This window comes from Pipra filicauda, unplaced genomic scaffold (genome assembly GCF_003945595.2).
Source record: "Pipra filicauda isolate LSUMZ 115617 unplaced genomic scaffold, ASM394559v2 scaffold124_size2119055_pilon, whole genome shotgun sequence".
NCBI lineage: Eukaryota > Metazoa > Chordata > Aves > Passeriformes > Pipridae > Pipra > Pipra filicauda.
The window spans coordinates 1517523-1536818 of NW_024103707.1; the positions used below are offsets into that span (position 1 = coordinate 1517523).

General features: G+C 39.1%; 1 protein-coding gene across 1 annotated transcript in view; it reads right to left on the minus strand.

Annotated features, from left to right (window-relative positions):
• Nucleotides 1-19296, minus strand: part of LOC113992168 (complement C4-like) — a 59694-nt gene that overhangs the window by 6496 nt on the left and 33902 nt on the right. The window contains exons 19-38 of the mRNA XM_027729236.2: nucleotides 18829-18940; nucleotides 18528-18598; nucleotides 17428-17567; nucleotides 16117-16329; nucleotides 14062-14113; nucleotides 13462-13542; nucleotides 12218-12421; nucleotides 10588-10663; nucleotides 10014-10170; nucleotides 8565-8660; nucleotides 8080-8248; nucleotides 6945-7111; nucleotides 6342-6500; nucleotides 5712-5771; nucleotides 5159-5252; nucleotides 4276-4441; nucleotides 2889-2976; nucleotides 2199-2273; nucleotides 1060-1168; nucleotides 56-145 (exon numbers count right to left, since the gene is read on the minus strand). Coding sequence (XP_027585037.1) covers nucleotides 56-145; nucleotides 1060-1168; nucleotides 2199-2273; nucleotides 2889-2976; nucleotides 4276-4441; nucleotides 5159-5252; nucleotides 5712-5771; nucleotides 6342-6500; nucleotides 6945-7111; nucleotides 8080-8248; nucleotides 8565-8660; nucleotides 10014-10170; nucleotides 10588-10663; nucleotides 12218-12421; nucleotides 13462-13542; nucleotides 14062-14113; nucleotides 16117-16329; nucleotides 17428-17567; nucleotides 18528-18598; nucleotides 18829-18940 — 2379 coding nt within the window. The remainder of the gene's footprint in view (nucleotides 1-55; nucleotides 146-1059; nucleotides 1169-2198; nucleotides 2274-2888; nucleotides 2977-4275; nucleotides 4442-5158; nucleotides 5253-5711; nucleotides 5772-6341; nucleotides 6501-6944; nucleotides 7112-8079; nucleotides 8249-8564; nucleotides 8661-10013; nucleotides 10171-10587; nucleotides 10664-12217; nucleotides 12422-13461; nucleotides 13543-14061; nucleotides 14114-16116; nucleotides 16330-17427; nucleotides 17568-18527; nucleotides 18599-18828; nucleotides 18941-19296) is intronic.

The window sequence follows — 19296 nt, forward strand, 5'->3', positions numbered from 1 at the left end:
TGGTTCCTTGAAGTATCTATCTTCTTTTAGATCCGCCTATGTAGTAATTCCTTACCTTCTGCACACTGGCAAACATTGGCGTGGCACACCTTTGAAAGCATGGCACTGTGCTTGGGAGCACTGTAGAATACACTGCACTTTCTGTCTATGTAGAAGAAACAAAACAGCTTGTCTCAGAGCTCAGGTGGAAAAGCCTGTACAGTAGAATCTACATCTGCAGGTCAACTTTTCTCCCTGGTCCAGGGAAAGGAGAGCACTAAGGGATAGAATGCACATCAGCAGTCCACAAAGACCTATAGCTTAGGCACCTAGAGTACAGGGATCACCTTGCCTTTCAGTTGGGCAATAGTCTTTTTGTTCAGCTGGGGTAAATTTTGTTCGTTTTTTTTTTTTTTTTAAGTTGCACTCTTCTCTCCCTCCCCACTCCCCTGCCATTTTTATTGTTCCCTGTGAAAAGCATTCATCTTAAAAATCATTAGACCATAGAACTACAGTGGGCACTGCACTGTTTCAGAAGATCGTATCACCAATAGCTAGTGGTTTAAAGCCAGTGTAAACTGTCTTGGACCCCTCAGTTTAGGCAAAGTCTACTTTCACCTAATTTTCAAATATTGTTTGCATAACTCTGGCAAATGGGGATGATTTGCATTTAACCTTCTTTGAATGGGGAACAAGACTAACTTCTCCAGCAAGCACAGTACATAAATAAAACCTCTAAGGTTGCTTATCTTAGACAGTCTAACTGAAAACAAAACGTGACTGAAACATGCTTAAAATCACCAGAAGAAACAGGAACTCAGGAAACCTGATTTAAAAATCCATAAGTGTAAAAATTCTTTTTTCATTCCATTTGAAATAATGGACCTTCCTGAGAGGATCTCTATTTAGATAATCTTAAGCCATGGTAGTGCAAGACAGTATGCAAAGCAGGTTATTTTATCACTAGATAAAATTATGTGGCTTCACACATTACATCAAAATCACTTTTATATAGACTGGAGGGGTTTTTTTGAGGGTCTCTCTTTCAAGCAGTTATGCATCATTTTTCTGTGCCCTTACCAGGACTGTAAAAATCATAAAGGATGGCATTTGCTGGCTGAACCAAGCCCATGGGATTGATTTGCTTTGCCCCAAATGATATACAATCTGGGTCTGGTCCACTTGTGAGCTGGAGGAAAAAGAAACAATAGTTTTGATGAGAAAACTAACTCTCTCTCCTCAGTCAATTCCTTATTCATTTGTACCTGTGCTAGTTTTTGAATGCTTGTTTCTGATGGCATAGATACTGGTATCTGTACCATCAGCTTGAAGGAGACTTTTCCTTCCATGATTTTACTGGGAGATTTTGTGCATGAGTTAAGACTCAAAAAGTAGTTTTGTAAGATGTGTGCAGGTCTTCTCTGCCTGCAATTGTCTGATCTGGACTCACATCATTGTTACTTCGGGGTTTACTTTTCAGCTTTTTCCTAAAGCCACCTTGCACAGGAGTAATGGGTGTTAAATACGTTCCCTTGTGCCAGTGGCCACCAGTATATACACTTTCTTTAGTAAACTGCTAAGGTCAGAGACAGATTTTGACATATGTTAAATGAACAAATTATCTAGGAAAGTCATAGCAATAATAACATTTACATTTTTTCATTTGTCTATTATCTAATATTAAAAAAAAAATAAAAATCACTGCCCATGTGTGCTTTCTACGAGGACCTCCTGTTTTGACTGTAGAGGTGAAGCAACTCAGGTGGGTATAGGGTGGATTAATTATCCAAAATATTGGGAAATACACACAGAAACTATGGGTCTTGATGATTATATTTGTTTATCACTATATGAATCTTGATCTTGACGTGCAAGTTGTCCATGTGGAATTTACAGGACCACCAGTTAACACTTTTGTTAATCATGCACAAAAAGTATCCCTTCTGAGTAGAGAGGGAGAGGATTTCTCTTTTTATTTGAGCCAGTGATCAAATCTCAAATATGGACTATATCTCCTGGAACATAAAAAGGTGGAAGATGAAGGTGTATGTTTCCCTTCTTTCCCTCCTCTGTTTTTTCAATTGAGCCATTCAATAATAATATATAACAAAAAATACAGAAAGGTAATGGAGTGTGAAAAATATAATCATTGGCTTTAAAAAAAAGTCTATAAGCTATCTGAGATGGCAGGGATTAGAAAATCATTGGGTTTGCTTTACCTCACCAAAGTAGAGCAAAACCTTCCCTCCCTTGTACTCATAGTGCTGAATGTACTGGTCTGAAGCTGTCACCAACTGCAGGAAAACAAAGAAACAAACAAATCAGAACAAAACCCTGGTAGAACAGGAATACTACAACCTGTATATACTGGTTTGCTTTGTTCAGCTGTTTGCTTTATTCTGCCCTCTTACTTCCTCCCTAAAGGAGACAATCCCTGAGAGGCTGAAACTGGGCAAACCTGCCCCAATAAACCAGGTTCCAGAACCCAAAACGCTGTAGCCATGTTTTTAGAGCGCCGTGTCCCCCTATCTCCTTGTCACTGTGCTCTGCCATCAACCACCTCTAAGACGTACTTGCCAGGACAGTGCACCCTGTGCTTGCAGGGGGAAAGACAACAGTGCCAGTGGGGACAGTAATATGTGTGAAGGACAGGCACGTATTTAAGTGCCCTGCTGAGCTTTGCCCTAATTTCTCTTACAAGGGACTAAGAAGGTTGAACTCTGTTCACCACAAGCTTTGCATTTGTTGTATATATTCAGCAAATATTTTATCAGAACATGAAGAATAATGAAAATCTGCTTTTCCAAAATCTGTTTTCCCTTGTTTATTCTATGGACTTCTGAAAGATTTTGAAAGACAAATTTTCTAAAAGGGCTATGAAAGATTGCACAGAAAAGCGTGTTTTTAACCTGTTCGAGATCCTTTGTGTCAGGCTCCAAGCCACTCAGCAGAGTGAGATCAACCAGGGACATCTTTGGTGCTTTGGAACCTGTGGACCTTTATAAAGGAGATGGTCAGCAGTGAACATCTGCACTGAACAGCCAGCTTGCTTTGAAGAGTTTGGCTTTTCAGGCTTGCTAATGGTGAAACAAAACATTCTGCTCCATTTAACTTTCCAAAGTGGATTTTAATTTGAAAATTAGCTGCCTACTTCATTAGGAGTCATGAGGCAAAATTAGTCATCTCAACTGGTCAAATGGCCATTCAAAACCCAGGTGTCTTGCCTAAGCTTCTCATACAGGCTTTCTGGACTTCAGAACTTTTTATTTTGGCACCCTCCTTTTCCCATGAGAGTTGTACCACAGTGTAGGGAAGAATTGGTGATGTAGTTTGTGCCTTCAGTTTTTCTCCTGTGTCTTAACTACAAGAAAAGGAGCTTCATACTATTGTTTAAGCCTCACCCTAACACTCAACAGTGTGCTATGGAACAGTGGGTCTGGTGGTTGATAAATGTTACGTAGTAATTAATGGGGAAAATGATGCTTTGGCCAGTACACAATTCACTGAATATATGTTTAATGAGCGGGAGTGAAACTTGGGAATTAGGGTAACTTCAGTTCTCTGCTGCCATTGTTCATGCCATTGTCTGGGAGGGGGGATAAAACCACTGTCTTCAAGGCTTTGCCAAAAGTCAATGGAAAAATGAAATTCTACTGGGGAGTAAAACCTGCTTCTGTCACCTTTCACCTCTCTAGAAGGGGAATCCAGAATAGCCACCACTTTGTGCTTCTGAGACCCATGCCAGTCGGTGAGCAAGAGAAAAGACAGGTGTTTCAGAGTTATTCTGCATGGGAGGATTTCTTTCTTACTACCTCTGGCCTTGCCAACTTCTTGATTGTCACAATAGGATATCCTATCTTCCTCCCCTGCTCTCTCAGCTAGTAGTAGATATATTTTCTTTCTTATAAGGCCAGAATTTGACTGTGAAGGAAGTAACAGCATCTTTCCAGAAACTCTGTAAATGTGTTACTACTGTATTCCAGTTGTATTTACTTTATTTAATAAAAGACTTATTTCAAATGATTAGCCTGACAGGTGCTTTAGAGTCTCCCCAGAGTCTGATGGGGCAGAATCTGCAGTGGGCATCTGAAGTATATGCAAATCATGTAAACCTCATAATTGTGTGGAAATCCTTTCTCCTGCCATGGGAGCGAGGACACAGACTCTTAGTGTATTCAGACTCACAGAAGATCACCATGTTGGATGCTGAGTTTGTGGATATGAAGAGGGTGACCAAGGAGACAAACAAATGGGGTGACCATACAAACAAATGAAGAGCTGGTCTTGCAGACATACCTGACACAGACTTTGTACCGCAGTGATTCTACTTTACTGGGAGTGATGGCATCCCTTTTCCTTCTGCTGTGGATATCAAACCACTCTATGCCAGAAAGCCCCTCAAATGTGCTGTTTTCTGCAGCAATCAAGTCCTCACCATCATTTTCATCAGAGTATTCAGCTTCTGGAGGTGAGAAATATGATCAGCCATGCATAAATTTGCCTGAGGGCTTGGTAATTTGGCTCCTTTTGGTATAATGATAAATATCGGTTGGAAGTCATGCCATCACTGTGGGTTTTATAAAAGTTTGCTGTACACCATCTCAGTATTTCCAGTTAATTCAGATTTAGAATTTTAGGGATAACTAGAGTAAGAATAACCAACAAATGTAGCTAAGTATGGAGTTTAGGCTATGAATAAATTTGTAAAGGACAATCCCTCCCTCCAAAAGTTAACTATTCAAACAGAAAAAAAATGCAGACAAAGGCAGAGATGATGATGAATGTATACTTCAAGGGATGGAAAACACATTATTGCTCATATGAAAAACCTATGACAAATCTGCCTCGAAGAGTTTTAAGGGCACATGGTAGGTCCCTTATTAGCCAGGGAACTGAGCTGGGCTTTACCTTCTGTGAAGGGAGTTCACCTCCTGTTCTTCAAGAAGAGTTTCTAGTTCTGTAATTGTTAAGTATCTGCTGCACCTACAGTCACTCTGATAGTTATTATATTATTACAAATAATAACGAGCTAAATGAAAGAATAGGTAGGGAGAGTTCAGGGGCTTCTATCTTTCCTTGTGATAATTCTCACTTTCCGCAGCTGGAAAGCTGTGAATTATCATTAGCAGCTGGCCAAACGTGTCACCTTTGAGACCCAATCGCTGCCCCTTTCACTTACCAGAGTACCTGATGCTCCCTTCCATTTCCACCGTCAAAATCAAATCATTGCAGGTATTGTTCTTCAGCTCAGAAGACCAGTACATCTTTAATATCTAAGACAAACACACAAAAAGCAAGCCACTAAAAATATCATTTAAATGGCAGGGGATTTACTTATCCAGGACTTGAAGAAATGTTGATGGGACATGGAAGTGTAGAGAGAAAGACCAGTCTCCCAGAGGCTCAGAATGGTCACAGAGGACTGTCACGGGTATAAGCATGTGCAATTCACAAATGGTGTGGGACCCCTTTGAGGTAAGTCTCTATTCCCAACCACAAAGAGGTCTTTCAAACTCCAGCTGTCTCTATCAGCATTGACATTTCAAAGATTTAATAAATTGAAAGACAAGAAAAATTGACTGCCCATAAGGGCAGGCTTTAGACCATGAATTTTAGAAATTTGGAGGTAGGAACATGAAGGTTGAGGTCATGGCAAGTGATCTTTCACTCAGTTTTCAAAAAGGGATTAAAAGAAGTCCAGTTAGACTCTGGATTTTGAATTTGCAACTTACACTCATTGTCCCACTTCCTCTGCCATGTACTGATACTTCAAGTTTTCTCCCAAGTTCAAACTGCAAAGCAAGGGAAAAAAAAAATACTTTGTGCTCAGCATTTGATCTGTAGATTTCCTGTCATCTTGCCTTTACCCCTCCAAAATGGGGTAGGGAAAGTTTTTAGCTATGGAGTTATAAGACCTCAAGTTTCATAACATTTTAAATGTGCTGAGCTGGTACATCTTACTCTGCTGTTTAGGGCTCAATAGACATATTTTATCAACTTTACTCTCCCCTCTGTAGCCTGGATTTGATATTTTCACTGTTCCCAGCACACTGAAGATCCGAATATTCCCCTTCTTGCTCATTTCCTAGCAAGACCTGGTCTCCTGGCTGCTCTTCACTGTTAGGGGAGATTCATATCATCAAAGTCCTTGAAGAGGCAGGAGAAAGCACCTCTAAAGTGTGCTGCTAAGCACCTGTTGTTTTTTTTTCTTTAAAAATATTCTGTTGTTTTACAGATTAAATTATTTAAAGGTATTATAAGCCAACTACATCATGGTTGCTTAACATGAGAAAACCCAGGTCAGATGATCCAGTTTCTCCCGTTTGAGGAAAAAAAGTTTGAAACAAGGGATTGTTGTGTACCTCTGTCTGCTTCTGAAACTCTTCATCAGTATCAGTCAGAACAATGGTGTAGTCATTTTGTCTTCCAGGTGTTCCCAGTTTGACAGTCAGGTCAGTGGAAGCAGTGTTCAATGTCTGTATGCTGTATGCTGACAGAGCTTCTAAGGCCACTACTGTGTCCTAGGTGAGAAAGAAGCGCAAAAAACGTGATAATTATGCCACATTATTTCAACAACATGTAGGATGACATTATCAGTCACCTTGGACTACTCAATTTTATGCTTTTTCCTGCTCTGAAGTTCTCCTGTATCTGTTCCTACCTGCACAGACTGTTAATCCTATTTCCCAGCTTCTTCTTTTAGCACTAAAATTGTAAAACCACTGGAGTTCTGACCTTAGATTATCATAGGTCTTCATGAAGACAAAGAATCTTCTTTGCTAGCTTTTAACCATTTTATTTTGGCTCATTGTTTATTAATGAGCCAAAATCTTTAGTGCTTCATGCACCAAAGAAGTTGAGGATTAACTGTTATAATGCTTTCAAATCTAAATGAAAAAGTCTGTATGAGGCTTCTGTTTTCTTCCCCTTGCCCTAGAACTCCCCCTGGACTGGTGGTCAGGCACCTGTGTAGAGCAGTACCCTCCACCGTAGTTTCTTCTTTCTGTCAACCACGTAGCAATAGGCCTTGTGTACTCCATGTCTTTCAGGAGCAATGTTTGAAGCAGTGCATAGGCCGTGGTTTCCACTGAGACAGCATCGTTCCCATTTCCCCAGTAGCGCTGCTGCTTTGCTGCAAGAATAACTCAGTCTTGAATCTCCTTCATAGGGACATTTGCCAAGAATCACTATTGTTCTACACAGTAGGTATTTCATGTCATAGCACTGAGGGACCACAAGACACAGGTGGTGTTGTGAGAGCAACAAATCCATTGAGAAGAAAAGATAATGGAAAAGGAAACCTATAACTTCCAATTTTTCAATTATCACAGTCTAATGAACCCACTGTACAGCGATGTCCATGTGATGGAGTGGTAGCATTGTGTCTGGTGGTTCCTGAGAGATAATAGTATTAATTATGCCCATAAATCCAGCCTTGAATAAGGACAACCATATTCCCTATACTTAAACTATGGCTATTAAACCATAATGTATTGCAAGAAATTTAGCAAATGTATTGGAAGAAATTAATAGGATGGCAGTGCTGCCACGCAGCCAACTAACCCAGCAGTCACCACATCCACACACTGGAGGACTAAGAGGTGACATCCGTGTGGAGCTGCAACAAAGCACTCCGAACTGGTGGGGGGCTTTGAAAGCAGGTGGTCTGGAAGAGACACCTTGCCTCTTGATCAGAAATCCAGTCTGGGCTACTGTTATATGTAGCTATTTTCTCATTCAAATTTTCTTCTTCCTCATTTGGCTTGGACTTTTTTTTTTCTTTTCCCCAAGGGGAGTAGAAAATGTAAATGAATATTTACCATGGTATTGTCCAAGTTCCAGTGTCAGAGAAGATCATGATCCAAACTTCATTATGGTGTCACTTTGTAGTGATATTAATTATGCATATTACATATTAAAACATCAACATTGACATATTTAATTATGTAATTTAAATAATTAAATATATTACACATACACATACATGTTTCTATAAAATGAAATGTTTCTCATTTACTTGAATATGTTTTGTTCATGTAAGTGTTCTCAGTGTTTCAATTAGGAAAAGTGCTTTCTAAAGGAATTTTTAAGGATGGTTACCTTCATCAAAAACAGAACAGTCCCTTAATTTTTCTTTCACAAACTGGGCTTCTTCACTATCAGACTGCACAAGTGTCAGAGCATAAGCCGTGATGACTGTAGAATAGCAGTCAGTATTTCTCGAAAGTTGATTTTTCATGTAATCCACTGCTCCTCTAATCCCTTCTACCTGTGAAAACAGAATGGATCCATTTGAAAAGATCACTGAGATCTACTAAGTCTTACTGCTGGCAAGAATACTAGGAAATTAGAATACTTCACTGTAGTAATTTTTGACAATTGTAATCACTTTTGCTTAGTGATTAAAGCCATTGATGATGGACTGTGTAGGTCGAAGCGCCTTGTACAATAGGCCACGGAATCTTTTCCTATACACCACAGATGTAAACAGATTTTATACTCCTGATTTGCAGTACTGTAAGAGATAGAAGAGTGGATATGCCATTGTGCAATAGCCTTCAGACTTAAAGAGTCACGCTTCCTACCACATCAGGTAACTTGTAGACCTGGAGCGTCTGTTGCAATGCTATGGTTACAAAGGCTGTCATAGCCAAATCCTCTTCTGCTAACTTAATGCCACCCTGAAAGACAAAACATTAAAAGGAAAAGTTAAATGTACATGCTTATGATTAAATTTAGAAAATCACTTTTCATGAAGTAAAGGATCTTCTTGGTAAACCATCTGGTCACATACCATGTAGCTTTACCTTTAATTTTTCTCATTGTGTCCATCTAAAGTATATCTTCTATAGTGGCAGCTAGTTTTCATTAAACAGTGTCAGAAATTAGGAACCCACCATGTCCTTCAGCTGATAATCAAATATTTAATTATTTAACTTATAGTTTAAAATCTATAATTTGTCATTGAAATATTCATAGCTTCAATTTTTCAAGCATTAGTTGGGTGGGGTTTTTTCTTTTCATTTCTCTGGTACTTTTTATGCACTTACTTGCACACAGAACTTTTTTCCTGTAAAGGTATTTATGCACCAATACTAGATCATTTCCTATCCCTCTTCTTGATAAAGTAAACATAGTCCTTTCATTCGCTTTTTTTCCCCCCTGAAAACTCTTGAAGTATATGTAAAATAGAAGATAACTATCTCAGCATGAACATAGGTCAGAAAAAAATCAAAACCCTTTGGCCAGTTCTTGAGCTGTTTGTTTTTTTCCCCCCAACAGTGTTACATCAACTGTAAAACTGGATTTGAGGGGGAAAGCCTCACGACTTATTTGACACAGATAATTAATAATATTAATACATGTTTTTTTCATATATGGTCACTACAAAGGTAACTGCATTTTCAATGAGTTTTGGAAGATGCACATTATTTCCATAGTCTAGATTCATGGACTGTATAAGAATTTTGTGTTTCTGGACAGTTATAGGGGATGTGTAGACTAAGATATGCAAGTGGAAATTCTGCTCAAGTATTAATATTTTCTTTTTTTCACCATGAGAGTGGTGAAATACTGAAACACATTACCCAGAGAGACCAGGAGGTGCTCAAGGCTCAACTGGACATGGCCCTGTACAATCTGATCTAACTAGATCTGTTTTGAGCAGATATATAATATCTGCTCAAATATAAATAACCTCTGGATGTCCCTTCAAAATTAAATTATGATTCTATGGCTCTGTTGCCTTTGGCAATAAAAGGCTTACATTTTTACCAAACATATGGACCTCACAATTAATTTTCTAAGTGCTCTATAGGCATAGCTGCAAAAATTATCTAAGATTGGATGAAAAGATAAGGGTGGTAAAGTGCTAACTATGCATCTGACATAAAAGACCTTTTAACAAGTTAATTTTACATTACAGATTTATTTTCTTTAGATACATTTCTTGTTACTCAACAACTCACAATATTCCTTTGAACCCCTAATAGCCCTAAATGAGCAACAGATTCTTCTAAATATGGATTACCTACCTGCATTGACCTGTCCAATACAGGGTGATGGTCGTGGAATGAACCATCTGCCTGCTGTTGATTAATCAAGTAGGAAATGGAGTTGAGTATGTGATTGTCTTGGACACCAATGTAATCTCTGCACCTTGTGAGTACTTTAACAATGAATGCAGTTAACCTGCACAAAAGAAAATTTTCCAGACTTGTGCTGACATATATTTATAGAAAACTATATCGACAGGAAAATAAACATACTAATTTTGTATACAGACTCATATTCAATACAGTCCACTCACTGGAACCTAGTGTGTTATTATTCAACATCAGCATGACCATTTCTACCCTGTGGCAAATGCAAAATAATCAGTGGCTCAGTATAAATCTCCTTCATCAAGGACTGAACGTGCTCAGAGATTTTGTGGCTGACTATTCATGACAAAAGTATATAGGCAACACCATGTCCACCAGATCTTGAAAATCTATCCCCCTAGAAAAACTCCTGATGCATCAAAAGGTAATAGAGGTAACTCGGAAAAAACCCAACCAGATAAAGAAACAAAACCAAAAATAAAACCACAGAAAAAAAATCACTTACCATACACTACTGGGGATTTTTTTAAATGCTCCGTAGGAGCCATCCACCTTCTGAAACTCAAGCAGTCTAGTATAACCTGCATGAAGAGGAAAGAACATAACTTTTCAGAGAATACCCATATTTACTGGGCATTTCCTACATCACTTGCATTAGCATGAATATGTTCTGTATTGACTGGTGGAAGAGTTCATGGAAGTGTTCGCTGGTGCATTAAGGAGGAAATGACTGTGTCAGCAGACTTCGACACAGAAAAAGCACTAGGCTTAGAAGGTCCTCTGTCTTGTTTGGCTTAACTAAGCCATGAGAATAACCTGAAAACTGCAGATACCTATGGTTACAAAGCATTTTCTGTGTAGTGAATCTTGGGAAACTTATTTCCTCTTATTGACAACTTTTCAAGTTGTTGACTTTATAGCACATTGAATCAGAAAGTATACAAAACATCATCTATTTCATCATACACAGCCTCAGAAATCACGGCCTCTGATCTTGACTGCTACTGTCCTGACAAAGTCTGTATCACAGCCACAGCTCATTTTTTATACTAATGAACTTCAATAAGAATCAGTAAAAGCATAATATAGGGACTAAATGATGCTGATAATACCAAATACTCATTAGCAGGATCTCATATCACTTTAGGCAGTCTTAGATAAATAGGCAAAGACCTCCATGCAGCAACTGCTAGCATGTTTTTAATTTCTATTTATATACTTATTTTTCACTGTTGAAATGTGTGCCACACGTCTGAATATCACGAAGACAGGCATGTAATATTGCTTTATGCCATAAGCACACCACTGCAGTTAGAAAGATCAGCTGTACCTGCTGCAACACTGGCAACTCTCAGGCTCTGTGTTAGTGCCTGAGAGTTAGTGAGCTGGAACACTTCCACATACTGTGGTCCTGGCTTTACCATTTAATAGTATCTTTGGATCACATCTTGGAGTGGACTCTTCGAGAAGAAGACTTGCAGGTGTCCTCTCCCTAAGAAAACTCCCTCCCTGGGTTGGGCCAAGGCTGCTGAAGCCATTCTAGCTTATGTGATGATGAGTACGGGAGTGTGGAAGCAAAAGTGTCAGTATCATGATTAGCATTGGGAATTTCCTTTGTGATACTTCTTTTGACAGCCACCGACAGAGATGTCTACATCCCAGCTGGGCATCCTAAGCACTGTCTGTGAGTCGTGGGGAGAAATAAGTCTTTTTAGGACATGATTCATCTTTATCCATTTTGAACTTGTACATTAGGAGGAAATGAAGGACTGGCCTTTGCTATCCATTTACTCTGAAAAGAGCTGACATTAATCAGCTCAGATTTTACTTTCTACTTCTGAATTAGGCAAGAGGGAGGATGGATGGTGAACATCAATACCTGTCCACTGCCAGATGCTGGCAAATAGTCTCTTAAGTCCTCCTCACAAGTTCTGTTTGCAGATTGTCAGAGGTATTTCTTTGTGGCTGTGACATTGGTCACTCCTTCACCAAGTAAAAACAATCAGCGTGCAGTGCAAAATGATAACAAAAATCCCATCTTTTGGGCTCTGGTTTGGTTTTTGTTTTGTTTTGTTTTGTTTGTTTGTTATTTTGGGGTTTGTTTGTTTTTTTTCCCCCCCTCTTTGTCTGCATACCTTGTTCAATCATACTAATGGCTTCCTGCTTCCGTTCAGGATTAAAGTTCACCCACTGCTCACTGGCATCCAAGTACTCAATAGCGTAGACTGCAGGGGCCATTGTGACCATTGTTTGCTCTGCACAGCCTGTGGGCACTTGAATAAGTTTCTCCACTCCAGTAAGACTAAGACAATTTTCAACAGACTTGTCCATAATATTCCCTGTTGTAAAAAACATAAGCCATAATACATACCATATTTAAAATTGGGTGGTGTAATATGAAGAAAGGTGATAATAACTATAGGTTGACATTCCAGCATGGCCTGATACTCCTCACCATTAAACACTGTTTTTAGTTACCTAAGACTTTGTAAAGCTGAAGAAGAACAAGGATGAGGTGCCAGACCCTGGGAAAGCTGGAGAAAGGAGGCTGGCACAATGAAGGAGTATGAAAGAGTCCCAAGGCTGCTGGAGGCAGAGAAGCAAGGAAAGGGGGAAAGATTGGTGCATGGGGTTTGGGCTGGAAAATTCCTGTCAAACCAGACATGATCCTCCCACAGAAGGGAAGAATGATTGTACATTAATCATGCCAAACCTTTTGTGTATTTTTTTTCTCTCTGCAATTTTATCATTCGATGAATTCACACATCCCTGTACTTTAGCTCAGGGATTTGAAGTGGAAGCCAATACCCTTTGTGTCACAAATGCATTATTTTCCATTTTCTGGGGAAAACAGTAATTATCCCTAATAAAATTGCTTGCTAATAGATGTTTTTAAAATACGTATACATGCATATATATATGTACGTATACAGTTATTGGATTAAATGACTATATGATTATACATATCTTCTCTTCAGCAAAACAGAACTTTCCAGAACTTATACATCAGAATCTGGCATCCTTATTTCTAAAAGCTAAATCAGATTTCTACAAACCTAAATGCAGTGTGGGTTTATTAGAGAAGCTGAATCCCTTCACCTTTGGCCTTCCCATAATTTTAGTCTGAGCACAGTGAAGAGGATGGATCATATAAAGCTATTACATCCATTTCAAGTAAGAAGGAGTAATTAGAAGGAGGAAAAGATACTGGATCAACCCTGGGGGTGTTCTGTCTTATGACCTGGTCATGTAGCACAGACAATTTGACTCATAACAGAAAAACTAGGAGGGAACGGATATTTGACATGCAGGAATAAGCGGCACAGAGGGACCTGTCCCTTGTCACCTGGAGAAGTTGTTGACAAAAAATTACATTTACCTTTCAGGCTAACAAACACATGACTATCAGAACCTGGTACCATATCAGGTGGTCTGTTCAGGTCCAGTGTTTGGGATTTTACTGTAAATAAATAATAAATAGAGATCTACACCCAGACTTTTTAAACATAAACAACATACAGTGTAATTTTAGAACATACTTTTCCTTAAGCATTTCACAGCTGACATCAATTTTGACAGAAATGTTATCTGAAACATTAAATGAAATTTTATGGAAAGAAGTATTTTTAAAATTCATTTAATTTATTTAATTTCCAATCTTTAACAATATTTTAGGTTTGAAAAAACTCCTACTTTTTAATATGTTTAGGACCCATTAGTAGATGAAATAGAGGCTTATTTAATATTTAAAGAATGCTACTTTGAAACAAAAAAGTAAAATAAATCAATCCTAAAAATTTAGAATTTAATGACTTTTCTTTCCTGAGTCTTTTGCTAGGTACCAGATGAATTTATTTGTGATAAGTTCTGGTTAACAAAAGCAATATCTCTACATTAAGAAGTATTTCACTGCATCCATCATTCACCCCCTCTTTCTACTCCAAACCTCATCTGAATCAAACTCTTTTCTGTAACTTACAGCCACTGTTAATGCAAATGGTTTCCTCTTCTCTCTGTAAAACACCTTCTGCCTGCATAATTGAGGAAAGAAAAAGTCAGAATGTTTGCAAGCACTCACACCTGAAATTAACCTGCACAAAACCCATAAGCTCCATTCTGGCATTAGACCAGCGGGTGGCACAAATAAGTGATTTTGATGTGAGATTTCTCTCCAGGTAAAACTCAAGCATAAAATCAGAATTACAATCTCCCAGTTGAAATACTAATAAACTATACTGACTTTTTGTGTTACTATTGAAATATTTCCCTGGATGAAATTCCCTTAAATAAAACTAACTTCAAAAAATTAAACTTCAAAGTTTATTCTCAGCTTTGTGAGCCATGCAAGTCAAGTTCAATGAGGGACTCATATTTATAAATCTCTCAAATATGAAATTCATGACGTTCTGAGTACATCTTGTTGATAAAATCTAAACTTTTTTCCTTCTGATTTCCACATATCCTTCTTCCTACAATTTCAGTTTTAATAAAGCTATTTTTACAGTTACTTTTAATGTTTTAGTGTAGCATTGAACTCTGAGACTCTGCCTATCTCCAAAAAAGTTATGGCCTGTAACAACTGCAGGTTCTCAACATCCTGTGCCTTATCCTTACCTACAATGGTACAAGGATTCATATTTTGCACTTTTTTGTGTGGATTGAAAATAGCCCTCAGTAGGTGACTTGGGTGCTGTAACAAGTCTGTGTTGGCTCTTGAAAAGTCATCTTTTCTAGAAGGTTCCTCCTTTTTATAATTTTGAAAGAGAACTAAGTTATTTAATAATATTTACAGCATTTTTTTTGCCTGTATGTTTTACCTGTGCAATCATTAAAACTGAAGATCCATCAACCAGAGGGAATAAAACAAGTTTAAATTTATTACTAGCAGAGAGTATTTCCTTCTCAAAATATTGATACATGCACATCTTCAATCTTGGCTTCATAAGGGAAGAAGAATTTTCATATAGAATCACAGAATCATAGAATATGCTGAGTTGGAAGGGACCCATAAGGATCATTGAGTCCAACCCTTAGCCATGCACAGGACCATCCTCAAAAGTCACACCATGTGCCTGAGATATTGTCCAAATGCTTCTTGAATTTTGTCAGGCTTGGTGCTGTGACCACTTCCCTGGGGAGCCTGTTCCAGTGCCCAACTACCCTCTGGGTGAAGAACCTTTTTTCTAATATCCCACCTAAACCTCCCCTGACACAACTTCAGGCCATTCCCTCAGGTTCTGTCACTGGTCACCACAGAGCAGAAAACAGTGCCTGCCCCTCCTCTTCCTCTCACGAGAAAGTTGTAGACTGCAATGAGGCCTCCCCTCAGTCTCCTCCTCTCCAGGTTAAACAGATCAAGTGACCTCAGCAGCTCCTCATATGGCTTCCCCTCAAAGCCCTTCCCCATCTTCTTTGCCCTCCTCTGGATGCTCTCTAATAGCTTAATATCTTTGTTATATTGTAGTGCCCAAACCTTCATGCAATATTCAAGGTGAGGGCACACCATTGCAGAGCAAAGCGGGACAATCCCCTCCCTCGACTGGCTGGCGATGCTTTGCCTGATGCCCCCCAGGACACGGTTGGCCCTCCTGGCTGCCAGGGCGCTGCTGACTCAGATTCAACCTGACATTGACCAGGACCCCAAGGTCCCTTTCCATGGCACTGCTTTCCAGCATCTCATTCCCCAGTCTGTACGTACATCCAGGGTTGCCTTCATACATGTTGATAAAGCAGGTGGAAGTTAAAGATTACGAGATGAGCACTGGCTGCATGAAGAAGTTTTTGCTATGTCATGGGTAGAAGGATGCATTTTGCTATAGAGAACAAACATTTCCATATACATTATACATATAGGGTTAAATTTCTTCCACATGCTATACCTCACTCCTTACTGAAAAACAGGTTTCCTGAGATTGTTTCCAGTCTTATCTTTGTACCATTTCACTCCCTTCATGAAAGCTCACACACAGTGAATGTTACATTTGGGGAGAAGCACATATTTGTGAAGTTCTTGTCCTCAACAAGTTATACCTACCACAACATTGAGGTTCTTCCTAATGCTGTCACTATACCCAGAAACCTTGTCAAAAGCAGTAATAGTAATTGGAATTTCTCCCACAGTCAAAGGGACAACTGAGAAGTAGGCTGGTGTTGCAGAGTTCCCCTTAGCCACCAGTGGCAGCTGCACAGCCTTCTCTGTTGTCTCTGCGGTGCACAGCTCCTTCACTGCATCCATCTTCACTGTTACCTGTGGGGACAAGGCAATGTCTGAGATCAGTCTTACAGCATCACTGCACAGGAAAAATACTCCAGCTCCACTATGCCTAGATAAGAATGGGAAATTAGAAACAGGTAAAACAGGAGACTAGCTTTTGCTTAAAAAGGAAAGAGCAATGAAGACATTTTGCAAGATATTGTTTTTCACTTTGCTCTCCTGAATTTACTGTTTTCCATTTATAAAATGGGAAAACCTTTTCATCAAGAAGTGATTGATTGCTGACACAGCTTGTCCAAGAGGTTTGTGGAGTCTGCCTCCTTGGAGATATTCAACATCTGACTGGACAAGACCATGAACAACCTGCTTTAACTGGACCTGCTCTGAGCAGCAGGTTGGATTAGAGACCTCCAGAAGTCCCTTACAACCTAAATTGTTCTATGACCCTTTAATTCATCTACATTGACTAGGGTTGTGAATATAAATTGGCTAGTATTTCTTCATTATGCTGAATTTGCAGTATAGTTTTGGCCTATCCCCAAACCACAGGGAAGTAAGAAAGATAATACATTTTTAATATGTCCCTCTATACCATCCAACACAGTTCAGAAAATGCTGGTCAAACAGCTGGCTGAGAGATGGGAAGAAACAGAAAAAAGAGCATCAGCCTTAGGATGACAGAGGTCCTAAGCCCAGTGACAACTGTGGCTGTATGGAGAGCTGCATAGTGGCTTTGCATTTTTTGCACAGAGTTTTGTGGTTAGCATATCAGATTGTGTGCTCAATTTACCTCTGTACCTTGAGCACCTTGTGAAATAGCAGCAGCTGGGTATTGCCCAGATTACCAGTCAGCTAAAAGGTAACTGATTGCTTCAATGAAGGGGAAGAAGTCATACCCAAAGGCAAGGAATACAGCTGTGTAACATGGTAAATATAATCTTTTTTATACAGTAAGTTTGATTAGCAAGTAGAACTGGATCCTGTCCTTGGGAAAGCTTTCAAGATGGGAGCGTTATGTCTGGGCTGTAGGAGGGCACTGAAAGGTGGCCAGGTCATTTACATTAAATTACTACATAACTACAGATTTAGCTAGCTAGGAATGTATGGTACAGCAGTTGTTGGTTACACTACCTGGAGATCATTGGGCAGATAGTTGTAAACCACTGCTTTTATTTCTAGTTGCTCATGTCGTCTGACTGAGTATGGTAATCTCAGGGACACAAAAAAGTCTTTGAAAACCGCAAAGGTGTGGGGGTCAGCTACACAGAATCCTGTGATGAGAAAAAAAAAACCAAAACACAAAGAATTAGTTGAGAATTACACCCTTAACAGCAGCTGATAAGAAGTTAAACATCTAATCGAAACTAATTGCTTGAGCTCTCCTGAAGTCAAGAGCAGGAGAGAAAAACAGACATATTCAGAAAGCATTTCAATTCATCTGCACTAGAGACCCATCTCAGGGGTAGATGGTTTGCCCTCTGGGGTCACTGCCATGATTTTTGATAGGTAAAACTTGGCAGGAGTGTTTGTAACGTTTGTGAGTGAAACACAGTCCAGTTTTCCTGCAAAGGCCATGTTTAAAACACAATGACCTTTCCTTGTTCTCGGAAAATAAACTCCATATCCATCACTGTAACCCTGGATGAGACTCCCTTTCCATAGAGGAGTGGTCAGTACCAGAAGGACCCCTTGTCCCTCCTGCATGGTCCTGGTCTACTTCCAGGAGCTCTCAGAGTAGCACCAGGAACCTGGGCTCTCTGGTGTCTAGCCCTTGCTGGTTCTCTGCTTGTTTCCTGGCGCTCTTCTCTTATTTGTCTTCCTAGAGATCACAGACTTTCATGCTTTGATATGGCCAGAACTTGGTTCCAGAATTATTCAAAGAAAAGCAGTGTTTACTACCGCTATCTTTCTTGTGGCTTCCTGGCTATGTGGAAGCTAAACGAAGGTGTTTTATAGAGAAAAAAGAATAAGAGACAGTTTTGATTGTGTTATCCATCCTGCCTCAGATCCCACTTCATGTTGCTTTTATAACTATAAATCTAGCTCATAACTTCTAGCTGGGCTTTAATATGGCATAAAAGAGTGAAGGAAATGTCATGATCAGAACATTTTGCATTTGTTCAGTACAGACTGTTTTACTCTGTCAACATAACATTGTGTTTCTCTTTTAAAAACTACACATTGTCTATTCGTTCATACAAAGAAACCAAAAAAATGCCCAATACTTATACCTTTTTCGGGAGATATGCTTATTGCCTGAACTTCCCAGGTAGTTATTGAATCAGGAGCAAAGTTTTCTACACTAAGAAACAAAAAATAAAATATATTAGGAAGAATGTATAAAATGTAAACACTGTTATTTGCTGAAGTTTGAGTATTGTAAGGAAAAAAATCCATATTCCATTGGTTGTAGAGACAAAGTACTTGCAAATATTCTGAAGTCCTCTGCATCAGAAAACATGTAAAGCTGATATTTATATATATTTTACTGTACAAATTTAGACATATTCACCTAGTCAGGAAGCACAGTACCTATGGTTTCCAGGGTTTTCCACTTCTTCAAAATGCCACCACCAGCTCTCGGGAAAATAACTGCGCAAGCTGACAGAGGTTTCATCAAAGAATTCTTCATGGTCGCTGTATTCTGTAAAACAGGAGTATGGTTTCTGTCTGGAAGCCTTTGGCTGCTGACCTTACACTGTCTTGCAGGGAGTCAGCAGGTCAGAGCATGAAAAATACTCTGAATAAAAATATTTCATCTGTGTTTCATCTTCTACATTACAAAAATATGTTGAAAAAGGAGAAGCACTGACCAAATCTTGTCAATGAACAAAAGCTAATTCCTCTTTCCATGTTCAATAACTATATGCTACCAAATGAGAAATCAGTTCCCTTTAGTAATACATAGCAAAGATGTTCCTGCTGTCCCATATTTGTGAAAGACAGAGAATGAAAGGGTTAATCTATGAGAAATTGTAGCAGAAATTGCACTTAGAAAGG